The sequence below is a fragment of the Xenopus laevis genome, chromosome 8L (assembly GCF_017654675.1).
Source record: "Xenopus laevis strain J_2021 chromosome 8L, Xenopus_laevis_v10.1, whole genome shotgun sequence".
Classification (NCBI taxonomy): Eukaryota; Metazoa; Chordata; class Amphibia; order Anura; family Pipidae; genus Xenopus; species Xenopus laevis.
Window position 1 is genome coordinate 2,355,791 of NC_054385.1, and position 15,804 is coordinate 2,371,594.

The following is a 15,804-nucleotide window of genomic DNA, read 5'->3' on the forward strand; positions in this document are numbered from 1 at the left end:
GGTTTGTGTTCTGCATCATAGGATCATATCTCTATAAAGGTGTTTTGCTTTTAATACCAGACACACCCAATCCTATCTAAATCTATGTAACAATTCTACCTGTACTGCACCCCCCGGGGCAACTGTCTGCTCATTTATACCAACAAACTACACCCCATATGTATAAATACAAATATACAGAGAAGGAATGTTCTGGGCGCACAATAAGCTATACCCTTATACTGTACTGTCTAAGGGAATCAATATGTCACCTCCTCCCATATGTATAAATACAAATATACAGAGAAGGAATGTTCTGGGCACACAATAAGCTATACCCTCATACTGTACTGTCTAAGGGAATCAATATGGCACCTCCCTCCCATATGTATAAATACAAATATACAGAGAAGGAATGTTCTGGGCACACAATAAGCTATACCCTCATACTGTACTGTCTAAGGGAAACAATATGGCACCTCCCTCCTCCCATATGTATAAATACAAATATACAGAGAAGGAATGTTCTGGGCACACAATAAGCTATACCCTCATACTGTACTGTCTAAGGGAATCAATATGGCACCTCCTCCCATATGTATAAATACAAATATACAGAGAAGGAATGTTCTGGGCACACAATAAGCTATACCCTCATACTGTACTGTCTAAGGGAATCAATATGGCACCACCTCCTCCCATATGTATAAATACAAATATACAGAGAAGGAATGTTCTGGGCACACAATAAGCTATACTCTCATACTGTACTGTCTAAGGGAATCAATATGGCACCACCTCCTCCCATATGTATAAATACAAATATACAGAGAAGGAATGTTCTGGGCACACAATAAGCTATATCCTCATACTGTACTGTCTAAGGGAATCAATATGACACCTCCTCCTCCCATATGTATAAATACAAATATACAGAGAAGGAATGTTCTGGGCACAGAATAAGCTATACCCTCATACTGTACTGTCTAAGGGAATCAATATGGCACCTCCTCCCATATGTATAAATACAAATATACAGAGAAGGAATGTTCTGGGCACACAATAAGCTATACCCTCATACTGTACTGTCTAAGGGAATCAATATGGCACCTCCTCCTTCCATATGTATAAATACAAATATACAGAGAAGGAATGTTCTGGGCACACAATAAGCTATACCCTCATACTGTACTGTCTAAGGGAATCAATATGGCACCACCTCCTCCCATATGTATAAATACAAATATACAGAGAAGGAATGTTCTGGGCACACAATAAGCTATACTCTCATACTGTACTGTCTAAGGGAATCAATATGGCACCACCTCCTCCCATATGTATAAATACAAATATACAGAGAAGGAATGTTCTGGGCACACAATAAGCTATATCCTCATACTGTACTGTCTAAGGGAATCAATATGGCACCTCCTCCTCCCATATGTATAAATACAAATATACAGAGAAGGAATGTTCTGGGCACACAATAAGCTATACCCTCATACTGTACTGTCTAAGGGAATCAATATGGCACCTCCTCCTCCCATATGTATAAATACAAATATACAGAGAAGGAATGTTCTGGGCACACAATAAGCTATACCCTCATACTGTACTGTCTAAGGGAATCAATATGGCACCTCCTCCTCCCATATGTATAAATACAAATATACAGAGAAGGAATGTTCTGGGCACACAATAAGCTATACCCTCATACTGTACTGTCTAAGGGAATCAATATGGCACCTCCTCCCATATGTATAAATACAAATATACAGAGAAGGAAGCAAGTCCCTCTGTAGGGGGTGCAGCTGTCACATTCTCTGGCCATATTATTGGGATGGATCAGGTCCAATATTGACTTCACCAGACATGGGATCCCATTCATTAACTCAGTATCATTTATACCTTTACCAGCCCAACCAGTCGGCCTTGAGTAGGCAGAGCAATGCATGCACTACCCCTGTGCCCTCACACAGAAAGGGAACCAGACATTGTCACTGGCCGAATTCAATTTATTTTCGCCACGTTTTTCATTTTTCCATGATGAAAAAAAAACAAACAAACACTTGATTTCACAGCAAATGTATCGGTTTCCTTCATTCTTGTAAACAAGTGCTCGGTGAGTGTTTTTGGATGGATTTTTTTGCACCAACATGGGCACCTTCTGGCTTGTAGGACGTGGCTATGGCCCAAACTGTCACTTTATATTGTGCCGCCCTTTAGTGCACCTGCCTCAGGTAGGGTTTCTCTATTGCACAGAACAAGGGCAGTGACAGAGCTCCACCTACTGGCACCAGGTCAATACTGCACCGGTATGGAATGAGAGGCTGCTATAGAATCAGTGTAAAGGTTTATCCTTTTCTTAAAGAGCCAGTAACCATTGACATTGTCATACCAGCTATTATTATCAGGACCCGTAACTGTATTTTCTTTGGAGCCAAAGTCCCGTTGATATTGCAACTCCCACCCTCTTGGACTTCTAACTGATTAAGCTACAGCTTGGGCCCGGAATCCCTACAAAGTAAACGTAAGGGACCTTTTGAAGTAAAGATTTCTAGGAATATTTCACATTTGTGTACGTGGAATGCTTCCCAGGTAATATTGTAGAGCAGATTCTAGAATGGGACTTGCAGTACCGCTGTTCACCTGCTGGTGGCAAAGATTCCCTTCTATTGACATGGCCACAGATAAGCTGCAGCTAAATACCAGATGCAATAAAAATAAAATACACAGGTCTGGGTACAGAGAGGAACTGTGTACAAACCCCCCTAAAACTAGAGAAAAAAGAAAAGTAAAAGTACGGCTAATAATTTAGAAGCTGAGGTCATTAATCCCCCCCTAAAGAAACATATTTGCCCTGAGACGTTACATATCGCTTGATCCCCTCCACCTTCCTAAAAACAGCCACGGAGGCCTAAGAGTAGGTTTGTCCGTTGGTCCCAATCAAAGGGATTCTCCGTCCTTCTTGAACCGCACGAAGGTGCAGAGGAGCCCCAAGGAGAGCAGGATAACCATGAGGAAGAGGAAGATGACCCCCACCCACGAGCCGAATTCTATGCCTTTAAGGATGGAGGGCTGCTCAGCCGGGATCATGTTGGTGAGGTTCAGCATGTAACCGAGTGCCCAACCGATGGACGTGTCGCCAGCCTGCAAAACACAAGTGGGGTCACCAAGTTGCTCTGCTGTTCCACCAATCAGTGTCCTGTATGCATATATATATATATATTAAGCCATATAATGAAGCTTTAGGGATAGGGAGGGCTAACAAGTGGGTGAGTGTGAAAGGGTGGGGCCCATTTCTGCGTTGCTTAGGGCCACTCACCTGTAATTGGGCTGGGCTTAGAACAGCTGGGAGAAAGGGTGTGGTTCTGTGGATCAGGTAGGACCTATGATATTATCATTGTACCCAAGGAGAGGACAAACCTTCTTCTGGAAGGAGATGTTGGGAAAGGAATCCTCAGTGAATTTGTAGCCTCGGCTGATGATTTCGTAGACGAAATTGGCCGTGGGGCAATAACTATTCAGCAGCTTCTGCAGGGTGGGGGCCTTAGCCACGAGCTGGGGGGGAGAGACACGAGAAACATTGCATCAATAGGCACCCAATATCCAGCCATGGACAGGTTTCATTAGGGAGTCGCCCAGCACCCAACCCTCACCTCGTCCCAAGTGGAACTACAGATGGTGTTGGTCGCGGTGTCCAGGTCGGTGATGCTATTGACCGGCAAATTCATCACAGTCCTCATGAAGTCCACAGTGTAGAAGAATGCCGAAAAGGCCTGAGATATATAAGATACAACAATTGATATCATCAGCCAGAATATGACTAAGCAATGCCTTTATGATACAATTACTACGTGTCTCTCTTACATGCACTATTCTGCACAATGTACCTTCATAGAGATCTGAATTGGCTATGAGTAGATTAAAGGTAATTCTATAGATCGTGCTTTCTGTGTGTGGTCGGACTACTACTCCCAGCATCCTCTGATACCAGGAGGCTATTGGCTTCCTCAGCCAGAGTCAGTTCTGCCACTTACAATGAAATTGCCGGCGACTTTGGGCTGGAAAACTTTGTCGAAGGAGCATGAGGAGAAGCTGCAGCTGGAGAACTGGAATAAGGATTCCACCTGCATTCTGCAGTCGGCGCCATTCCCTGTGCCAGTCATGGTCACCTGCTGCGCCGGATCGTACGGACTGGGCCTCTCATCAGCTGTGCAAGGAGAGTCGTACACACTGGACAGGGGGATATTCTCGATGTAACCCTTCGGCCAACACGGATTATTCACATTTGCTTTGTATTGCTGCGACTGCACAGACAATCACACACAAAATAGTCAGAATTCATTTCTCAGCCATAAAGCAGGACAGGACTGCTGCTTCCAATGGGGATCAGATAGGATCTGTTCTACAGATAGCTAGAATCTCAGCTGCCATAAAGCAGGACAGGACTGCTGCTTATAATGGGGATCAGATAGGATCTGTGCAGCCACTGGGACAGAATGTTCTGTTATACAGATAGCTAGAATCTCAGCTGCCATAAAGCAGGACAGGACTGCTGCTTACAATGGGGATCAGATAAGATCTGTGCAGCCACTGGGACAGAATGTTCTGTTATACAGATAGCTAGAATCTCAGCTGCCAGAAAGCAGGACAGGACTGCTGCTTACAATGGGGATCAGATAGGATCTGTGCAGCCACTGGGACAGAATGTTCTGTTATACAGATAGCTAGAATCTCAGCTGCCATAAAGCAGGACAGGACTGTTGCTTACAATGGGGATCAGATAGGATCTGTGCAGCCACTGGGACAGAATGTTCTGTTATACAGATAGCTAGAATCTCAGCTGCCATAAAGCAGGACAGGACTGCTGCTTATAATGGGGATCAGATAGGATCTGTGCAGCCACTGGGACAGAATGCTCTGTTATACAGATAGCTAGAATCTCAGCTGCCATAAAGCAGGACAGGACTGCTGCTTACAATGGGGATCAGATAGGATCTGTGCAGCCACTGGGACAGAATGTTCTGTTATACAGATAGCTAGAATCTCAGCTGCCATAAAGCAGGACAGGACTGCTGCTTACAATGGGGATCAGATAGGATCTGTGCAGCCACTGGGACAGAATGTTCTGTTATACAGATAGCTAGAATCTCAGCTGCCATAAAGCAGGACAGGACTGCTGCTTACAATGGGGATCAGATAGGATCTGTGCAGCCACTGGGACAGAATCTTCTGTTATACAGATAGCTAGAATCTCAGCTGCCATAAAGCAGGACAGGACTGCTGCTTACAATGGGGATCAGATAGGATCTGTGCAGCCACTGGGACAGAATGTTCTGTTATACAGATAGCTAGAATCACAGCTGCCATAAAGCAGGACAGGTTTGCTGCAGATGGTCTGTAATAAATCTTTATATTTGGTGGCAACACTCCCAGTACCCACAGGTTGCTAAAGCCTATAGTAAAGTGCTGGGAGTTGTAGTTTTGCAAGAGAAATGAAAGGACAGGGAACTCTTACCTTGATGATTTTGGAATAGATTCTCATGAGCACCTGGTCGCGCCCGTAGCAGAGGAAGCTGTGGGTATACACCCGGTACGACTGCCCATAGAGCCGCAGATTCACCTCATCCTCGGAATTCTCAATCTTATCCGCGGTTTCAAATGTGATCTGGGTAGAAGCTCCGCCCAAATCCATGGCTCCCAGGGTCCCTTTACGGGGCTGAAACCACTGTCCGATCCAACTGTACTGCAAGGGGGAAACACAAGAAGGCATTCTGGGTCTACTGCAAAGGATTCTGGGCGACACTGCAAAGGATTCTGGGTCAGACTGCAAAGGATTCTGGGTGACACTGCAAAGGATTCTGGGCGACACTGCAAAGGATTCTGGGTCAGACTGCAAAGGATTTTGGGTCTGGCAAGCAATAACCAGACCAACTAGTTTATAATAAACATTTATTTATCCCTGTCTGTAACAATGTAGCAGAAATCCATTCTCCTGCAGTGTCTGTGAAAGAGCTCATTGTGCTACATTGTTTCAGGAGTCAGAGCCAGCTGTGCAGACAATATAAAAAGAAAGGCAGACAGTGGATTGAATAGCAGGGAGTACATGACATTGGTATAAATGAGTGTTTGCTCTTTGGGTTAGTAAAACAGGGCACAGGGTTAGTAAATAAAGTGTCTCTCTGAGCAGCTTCCAGGCCCGGGATTATGTTTCATCAAACACAAGAGAGAACTTTGCCAAGGGAGGTTCCCACAATGCCCCGTGGTACAGGCCCAGTACAGTAAGGGGGGGTACAATGTGGCACAGGTGGGCTGCAGTGCTGTATATATATATATATATATGGGGATATACCAGTGCTGTATATATATGGGGATATACCAGTGCTATATATATATATATAGGGATATGCAGGTGCTGTGTGTATATATATATATATATATGGGGGTATTGTGCTGCAGGGTGTGCCCCTTTGTTCTGCACGTATTGCCTAGCACGGGGAAGCAAGCAGCCTGCCATTGTTACTGATATAATGGGGTGACATTGTTCTGTATCAGCAGCTCTGGGCACAGGACAATAAGGTTCCCACGGGATAGTAAAGGGGAAGTTTACCTTGATGAACTTCTCCAGCAGGTAATTCGCTGTCACCCAGCCAAATACCCCTTCATCTTGCCCCGATAGGATTTTGGCCCCCCGGAAGTCGAAGGGGTAAGATTTAATGGTGGTGCTGACGGCGGCCAGGACTTTGTCAGAAGAAGTCGGGTCGGTCCAACTGCGGGAGGGAGAAAATGGGGTCAGAGAAGGGTGGAGACTCCAGCAAGGGGAACTATCCCTCCTTTAATGACACGATTCACACAACCTGGAGCCTGGCAACAAAATCAACTTTATACCCCACTAGTCATTTTGTCCCAAGCTTCTGAGCCTTTTAGCTACACAGATCTGTGTCTGAGGGTCCTATTAATTCCACTAAGTACCAGTTAGTCCCAGTAATGTGCTCCTCCCCTAATCTCTCACCAGTACTGACCATGGGAAAGAGAGCAGCCCAGGAACAGGAAGTACAGAGAATCAGAACTCTGTACCTGGGTAAGTACTGGGGGAGATTGGATTCATTTACCCAGGGGGAAGTTCCTGTCTGACCATGGGAAAGAGAACAGCCCACGAGCAGGAAGTACAGAGAATCAGAGATCTGTACCTGGGTAAGTACTGGGGGAGATTGGATTCACTTATCCAGGGGGAGGTTTCTGTCTGACCATGGGAAAGAGAACAGCCCAGGAGCAGGAAGTACAGAGAATCAGAGCTCTGTACCTGGGTAAGTACTGGGGGAGATTGGGATCAGAGAACTCAGGGGGAGGTTCGTGTCTGACCACGGGAAAGAGAACAGCCCGGGAGCAGGAAGTACAGAGAATCAGAGCTCTGTACCTGGGTAAGTACTGGGGGAGATTGGATTCACTTACCCAGGGGGAGGTTTCTGTCTGACCATGGGAAAGAGAACAGCCCAGGAGCAGGAAGTACAGAGAATCAGAGCTCTGTACCTGGGTAAGTACTGGGGGAGATTGGATTCACTTACCCAGGGGGAGGTTCCTGTCTGACCATGGGAAAGAGAACAGCTCAGGAGCAGGAAGTACAGAGAATCAGAGCTCTGTACCTGGGTAAGTACTGGGGGAGAGTGGATTCAATAACCCAGGGGGAGGTTCCTGTCTGACCATGGGGAAGAGAGCAGCCCAGGAGCAGGAAGTACAGAGAATCAGAGCTCTGTACCTGGGTAAGTACTGGGGGAGATTGGATTCACTTACCCAGGGGGAGGTTCCTGTCTGACCATGGGAAAGAGAACAGCCCAGGAGCAGGAAGTACAGAGAATCAGAGCTCTGTACCTGGGTAAGTACTGGGGGAGATTGGATTCACTTACACAGGGGGGAAACTTCCCCAGGGTTGCTATGGCTAAATGTATAGGCAAAAGGACACCCCCAGTTTCACTGGTATAGGGGTTACTCTTACTTGAGCAGTCTCATGCCGGCGGTGGCCCCCAGGTAGATGGGAGTCATGGGGTGCCTCTCAGCTGGAACGTCCCTCACAGCTTGGTTCAAACATTCCTCCAGGCTCTTTCCAGCTTTGGGGGGGTCCTGCCAGTAGCTTGAGATCCCAGGACCTGCGGGGAGAGGCGTTACATTCCTCCTGTGCTGCATGGCTGCTTGGAATACTTTGCAGGCACCTTTAAGCTGCTTATTCAAGTCTATACTGAGTCACCGGTGATCTGTACTTACCCGTCACGTCACACATGCTGTGCTCAGTCACGATGCCCGTGTCGTTCTCTTTATTTGCCGGCCACTTGTAAACAAACAGGGCCGTGTGCGAAGAACCAGCGTCCAATACAACTCCATACTGCCAGGGACAGGGAGGAGAGAGTCACAACCAGCAGTGATTTATGTACAGGGGCCTCATGCAATGGGACTGCAGTAACATCAACTGACACTAGAGGGGGTACTATAGCAACACCCATCAAGACAGTACCAAGTCTAGTAACCCATAGCAACCAATCAAGCTGACTGCTCATTGCTTGCTCAGTGATACTGGAGGTAACAGCAGCAGGAATCTGGTCTATAGAGTGCAGCTTATATTGTTGTACTAAAAATTGAAGGAAACCGCAGTGCTTGCAATTAATCCCCCTACAATAAATAACCCACGTGACTTCCTCTGCTCTGACACAGTATTTTGGGGTTGATCACATTAAAGGACAAGTTAACCTTTATATTTGGACGTGACTGGAGGTATTTAAAGGGAAACTACACCCTTTCGAGTAAAGTTATTAGTAAATTTAACTGCAAGTAAAATCAGGCCGTTCTCCTCCAGGCTGGTTCATCAGTTGGCTTCCGCTACATGGTTTCAGGAGTCAGAACCGGATGGTTTAAAACTAATAAACAGTGAGTAGAGGCTGGGAGTGGGGCAGAGTGGAAATTGGAAATAAAAGAAAAAAATATGTCAGATTTACTAAGAAGTCTTTTGTGCGCTGCAGGGAATCCGATAAAGGGGCTATTTCTGGGACGCATTTAATCACCCCCCCTCCCAGTTCCCCCCTTCATCGGGGCAGAATGGCACATTCCACAAGGCAGAAATACTCATCAGACAAAGATCTGTTTTATAGGATAGAAATTCCACTTGTTACGGAGTCACAGTAATGACTTTTGTGTCCAGCAGGTTAAAGAACACAAATTTGCTACACTCAGTAGGCCACGAGTGCTCATTACAGTGACAGCTTTAATCATTCCCATCATCCCCTTCATCAGAGAACTTACAACTCCCAGCAACCCAATCTCAGCCGCACCTGTGTGAGAGATATAAGGGATTGTCCCTGTGTAATCAGCAGAAGCTCAATTACTGCATCTCCATTATTTCTATAGCGCCCACATATTCTGCAGCGTTGTACAGATTATATATCCATCCCTTCCCCAATGGATCTTACATCCAAAACACTCCATCAGTACATTGCCCAGTGAGCTTACAGTCTAAGGTCCTTATAACATTCCTATCACTCTCTGTCCTGGTGATCTTACAACCTAAGGTCCCTATTACATTTTCATGAATCCCTGCCCCAGTGAGTTTACAATCTAAGGTCCCTATCAATCCCCCTGCCAGTGAGTTTACAATATAAGGCCCATATTGCATTCCCATCAGTCCTGTCCCAGTGAGTTTACAATCTAAGGTCCCTATAACATTTTCATCACTCTCTGTCCCGGTGAGTTTACAATCTAAGGTCCCTATAACATTTTCATCAATCCCTGGCCCAGTGATTTTACAATCTAAGGTCCTTATCACATTCCCATCAATCCCCGTTCCAGTGAGTTTAGAGTCTAAGGCCCATATTACATTCCCATGAGTCCTGTCCCAGTGAGCTTACAATCTACGGTCCCTATCACATTTTCATCAATCCCTGTTCCAGTGAGTTTAGAGTCTAAGGTCCATATTACATCCCCATCAGTCCCGGCCTCAGTGAGCTTACAATCTAAGGTCCCTATCACATTCCCATCAGTCCCTGCCCCAGTGAGCTTACAATCTAAGGTCCCTATCACATTCCCATCAGTCCCTGCCCCAGTGAGCTTACAATCTAAGGTCCCTAGCACATTCCCATCAGTCCCTGCCCCAGTGAGTTTACAATCTAAGGTCCCTAGCACATTCCCATCAGTCCCTGCCCCAGTGAGCTTACAATCTAAGGTCCCTATCACATTCCCATCAGTCCCTGCCTCAGTGAGCTTACAATCTAAGGTCCCTATCACATTCCCATCAGTCCCTGCCCCAGTGATCTTACAATCTAAGGTCCCTATCACATTCCCATCAGTCCCTGCCCCAGTGAGCTTACAATCTAAGGTCCCTAGCACATTCCCATCAGTCCCTGCCCCAGTGAGTTTACAATCTAAGGTCCCTATCACATTCCCATCAGTCCCTGCCTCAGTGAGTTTACAATCTAAGGTCCCTATCACATTCCCATCAGTCCCTGCCCCAGTGAGCTTACAATCTATGGTCCCTATCACATTCTCATCAGTCCCTGTCCCAGTGAGTTTACAATCTAAGGTCCCTATCACATTCCCATCAGCCCCTGTCCCAGTGATTTTACAATCTAAGGTCCCTTTCACATTCCCATCAGTCCCTGCCCCAGTGAGTTTATAATCTAAGGTCCCTATCACATTCCCATCAGTCCCTGCCCCAGAGAGCTTACAATCTAAGGTCCCTATCACATTCCCATCAGTCCCTGCCCCAGTGATCTTACAATCTAAGGTCCCTATCACATTCCCATCAGTCCCTGCCCCAGTGAGTTTACAATCTATGGGCCCTACCATATTTCCCACCAACAAAGCAACTGAGTATTTCAGCATTGAACTTGGGGGAGGTTGATTTCTCTAGTCGGCATTTATACTATTATATTGAAGGATCCATTCAGGCAGATGTTGGTAAGTATTATTCCAAGGTCCCGAGGGAACATAATGCCAGAATTCCGGGGAGATGATCTGCACTGCTGGGGGCACTTGTAGCTAAACATTTGCCTACTACAGGCACAGTCAGTGAGAAAGAAAGAATGGCAACCCCTGCACCCAATAAACACCATATCTTCCACCATATACAATAATACCATAAGGAAGATTGACTGTGTCAGATCAAACAAAACCACTGAACCTTTGAAACGACAGGAATATAAGGCAACTGTCCATTTAAAGAGACAGCTCAGAGTGTTGTTAGACCTGGGTGTAATTATACTCAGAGGTGCCCCTGCTCAGTCTCTGGCTGACATTATATTTACATATTTCAAGCTCAGACCCATGTATAGAATCCACTAATACCCAGGAGTTCCATTCTCTGGAATCTCACAACTGCATTCCATAAGTACAAATATCAGCCTCCCCGAGGGCTACAGATGTTGTACTACAACTGTATGGAAACCGCCCCTCTGCCCAGAGCATTCCTTCTCTGTATATTTGTATTTATACATATGGGAGGATTCCATATTGATTCCCTTAGACAGTACAGTATGAGGGTATAGCTTATTGTGTGCCCAGAACATTCCTTCTCTGTATATTTGTATTTATACATATGGAAGGAGGAGCTGCCATATTGATTCCCTTAGACAGTACAGTATGAGGGTATAGCTTATTGTGTGCCCAGAACATTCCTTCTCTGTATATTTGTATTTATACATATGGGAGGAGGAGGTGCCATATTGATTCCCTTAGACAGTACAGTATGAGGGTATAGCTTATTGTGTGCCCAGAACATTCCTTCTCTGTATATTTGTATTTATACATCTGGGAGGAGGAGGTGCCATATTGATTCCCTTAGACAGTACAGTATGAGGGTATAGCTTATTGTGTGCCCAGAACATTCCTTCTCTGTATATTTGTATTTATACATATGGGAGGAGGAGGTGCCATATTGATTCCCTTAGACAGTACAGTATGAGGGTATAGCTTATTGTGTGCCCAGAACATTCCTTCTCTGTATATTTGTATTTATACATATGGGAGGAGGTGCCATATTGATTCCCTTAGACAGTACAGTATGAGGGTATAGCTTATTGTGTGCCCAGAACATTCCTTCTCTGTATATTTGTATTTATACATATGGGAGGAGGGAGGTGCCATATTGATTGTCTTAGACAGTACAGTATGAGGGTATAGCTTATTGTGTGCCCAGAACATTCCTTCTCTGTATATTTGTATTTATACATATGGGAGGAGGGAGCTGCCATATTAATTCCCTTAGACAGTACAGTATGAGGGTATAGCTTATTGTGTGCCCAGAACATTCCTTCTCTGTATATTTGTATTTATACATATGGGAGGAGGTGCCATATTGATTCCCTTAGACAGTACAGTATGAGGGTATAGCTTATTGTGTGCCCAGAACATTCCTTCTCTGTATATTTGTATTTATACATATGGGAGGAGGAGGTGCCATATTGATTCCCTTAGACAGTACCCTAGGGTAATTATGGGTCGATAATTAGGAAAGTAAATATTCACTGTCAGTTCACCTTTGCTCAGTGCCTGATTACAATATTTACCTCCAGATAGTGGATCATCTCACTTTGGGGGTTGGAGTGGGGTGGGGTAACGTATGAATTGGCCTGAAATCCGTAGGGGGAAACCCACAGTGACTCAGATGCTGCATAACATCTTACCCAATGAAGAATAAATAGTTATTCAAGTTGCAGGGTTTACAGATAAATGCAGCCCCAGGTCCGTATGATCATGTGACAGAGCCCAGGGGTCCGTATGATCATGTGACAGAGCCGTGGGAGCTACAACCTCACAAGACTCATGGGGGGACCAGGGAGAGCTTAGACTTTATTACAGCACTGCAGCCTGGAGAGACCTGGGACTGACACAAGGAGGGAGGGGAGGCAACGTATACAAAGTCTTTTATTACAAACATAAAGTCTGTTTTGCCCTGGGCCCCAGAACCTCTACATTTGCCCCAACAGCGGGCGACACAGCTTTGATGCCCATCCCAGACAAACATAGTGCCACCCCCAAGGCAACATTATAATTGCACTTCCCACGTCTGTTTGATTAGAAAGTGAATCTGGCGCAGAGAGAGGTGATTGGCACCAAAACAAATCCCACTGCACCAATATTGGCTGAACTGGGCTGCTGAGAGGCTGAGAATAGAAGTTCTGCTACAGCTGTTGGGTACATGCACTGGCCATCGCTTGGAAGGGGTGAACCTGATGGACTACTATAGGGTCTGCTGTGCTATTATCCTACTGCTACTATAGGGTCTGCTGTGCTATTATCCTACTGCTACTATAGGGGCTGCTGTGCTATTATCCTACTGCTACTATAGGGGCTGCTGTGCTATTATCCTACTGCTACTACAGGGTCTGCTGTGCTATTATCCTACTGCTACTACAGGGTCTGCTGTGCTATTATCCTACTGCTACTATAGGGTCTGCTGTGCTATTATCCTACTGCTACTATAGGGTTTGCTCTGCTCTTATCCCACTGCTAATATAGGGTTTGCTGTGCTTTATCCTACTGCTAATATAGGGTCTGCTGTGCTATTATCCTACTGCTACTATAGGGTGTGCTGTGCTATTATCCTACTGCTACTATAGGGTTTGCTGTGCTTTATCCTACTGCTAATATAGGGTCTGCTGTGCTATTATCCTACTGCTACTATAGGGTCTGCTGTGCTCTTATCCCACTGCTACTATAGGGTCTGCTGTGCAATTATCCTACTGCTACTATAGGGGTTGCTGTGCTATTATCCTATTGCTACTATAGGGCCGCTGTGCTATTATCCTACTGCTACTATAGGGTCTGCTGTGCTATTATCCTACTGCTACTATAGGGGTTGCTGTGCTCTTATCCCACTTCTACTATAGGGTCTGCTATGCTATTATCCCACTGCTACTATAGGGGTTGCTGTGCTGTTATCCCACTGCAACTATAGGGTCTGCTGTGCTATTATCCTACTGCTACTACAGGGTCTGCTGTGCTCTTATCCCACTGCTACTATAGGGTCTGCTGTGCTCTTATCCCACTGCAACTATAGGTTATGCTGTGCTATTATCCTACTGCTACTATAGGGTCTGCTGTGCTATTATCCCACTGCTGCTACTATAGGGTCTGCTGTGCTCTTAACCCACTGCTACTATAGGGTCTGCTGTGCTCTTATCCCACTGCTACTATAGGTTCTGCTGTGCTCTTATCCCACTGCTACTATAGGGTCTGCTGTGCTCTTATCCCACTGCTACTATAGGGTCTGCTGTGCTATTATCCTACTGCTACTATAGGGTCTGCTGTGCTCTTATCCCACTGCTACTATAGGTTCTGCTGTGCTCTTATCCCACTGCTACTATAGGGTCTGCTGTGCTCTTATCCCACTGCTACTATAGGTTCTGCTGTGCTATTATCCTACTGCTACTATAGGGTCTGCTGTGCTCTTATCCCAATGCTACAATAGGTTCTGCTGTGCTCTTATCCCACTGCTACTATAGGGTCTGCTGTGCTCTTATCCCACTGCTACTATAGGTTCTGCTGTGCTATTATCCTACTGCTACTATAGGGTCTGCTGTGCTCTTATCCCACTGCTACTATAGGGTCTGCTGTGCTCTTAACCCACTGCTACTTTAGGGTCTGCTGTGCTCTTATCCCACTGCTACTATAGGTTCTGCTGTGCTCTTATCCCACTGCTACTATAGGGTCTGCTGTGCTCTTATCCCACTGCTACTATAGGGTCTGCTGTGCTCTTATCCCACTGCTACTATAGGTTCTGCTGTGCTATTATCCTACTGCTACTATAGGGTCTGCTGTGCTCTTATCCCACTGCCACTACAGGTGCTGCTGTGCTATTATCCTACTGCTACTATAGGGTCTGCTGTGCTCTTATCCCACTGCAACTATAGGTTATGCTGTGCTATTATCCTACTGCTACTACAGGTGCTGCTGTGCTATTATCCTATTGCAGTTTTGGGCGCTGCCGCTGCCTGGAATTCAGGGGTTAATACTGCCCACTCCAGATGGAAATGTTTCTTTATGACTGTATTATTGCCTTTTATGCAGTAAAATCCCTTTTAACCACCTGCACCTCCGGTGGAACAAGAGGGATGGAACTTTTCATGCACATTTTATACTGTGGCTACATTAACCCTTTGCTTGCAGTCCGAGCCTCTCTGTAGCTTAAGCGCTGCAGAGATCAACATTTAACCATTAAAGGACTGAGAGGAGAAGGCAGAAAGCACTTGGTTTAACTGAAAGAAACTGCAAATGGTCACTAGAGTGATTGTCAGCGAGCGGCCAAGATACTTTCCATTGAACAGACAAGAGAAAAAGTTCCAGGGAGGCGTGAGTCCAGCAATGTGCTACCTGTCCCCATTCACTTACCTTGAACTTTGTTTTCTCCCCCACATCTCTGGCTGGAAGGGACACCAGCAGGATCCCAATGAGCCCCAGCAGGCAGATGAGGATGGGCAAGAACACGGCTAGGAACTTGTTGGCCATGTTGGGCTCTTGAGTGCCTCTAAGGGCTGCAAGGGCTCCAGCCTGGCTCTTCTTACAAGTAGCACTGAAGGGGCGGGGACATGGGGCCTTATCTGACTTGTCATTGGCTGGAAGGTGCACAGGGCTGGTGCATAGCATTGTCATCCACTTTTCATAGCAACGTTGTAACTCGATTTAAAGGGGAAGTGTCAGTGTAACATTGCAGACACTAATGATATCATGAAGACGTAATGCCAAACAGATATTCCCGTTGGATTAAGGACTGAGTCTGCACCTGTGCATTGAAGCCATCCTCAATCCGACAGCCTGCAGTGCTGCACTTATGATAGTGTGGCC

General features: G+C 45.8%; 1 protein-coding gene across 1 annotated transcript; it reads right to left on the bottom strand.

The window, feature by feature from the left end:
- Positions 1-1,978: 1,978 nt before the first annotated feature.
- entpd2.L (ectonucleoside triphosphate diphosphohydrolase 2 L homeolog) lies at positions 1,979-15,517 on the bottom strand. Its single transcript, XM_018229425.2, has 9 exons — positions 15,352-15,517; positions 8,242-8,359; positions 7,976-8,126; positions 6,593-6,752; positions 5,501-5,728; positions 4,020-4,289; positions 3,639-3,758; positions 3,406-3,540; positions 1,979-3,129 (listed from the first exon to the last, which is right to left on the bottom strand). Exons 1-9 carry the CDS (start codon positions 15,466-15,468, stop codon positions 2,926-2,928), a joined length of 1,503 nt encoding a protein of 500 aa, XP_018084914.1. The 5' UTR covers positions 15,469-15,517; the 3' UTR covers positions 1,979-2,925.
- Between the last annotated feature and the right edge of the window lie 287 nt (positions 15,518-15,804).

Excerpts from the sequence above, each read along its gene's own strand:
- entpd2.L (XM_018229425.2), bottom strand. The coding sequence starts at position 15,468 with ATGGCCAACAAGTTCCTAGCCGTGTTCTTGCCCATCCTCATCTGCCTG. Across the intron at positions 6,753-7,975 it reads GCCGGCATGAGACTGCTCAA|TTGGACCGACCCGACTTCTT; the intron begins GTAAGAGTAACC and ends TCCCTCCCGCAG. Across the intron at positions 3,759-4,019 it reads AAGTCGCCGGCAATTTCATT|GCCTTTTCGGCATTCTTCTA; the intron begins GTAAGTGGCAGA and ends TATATATCTCAG.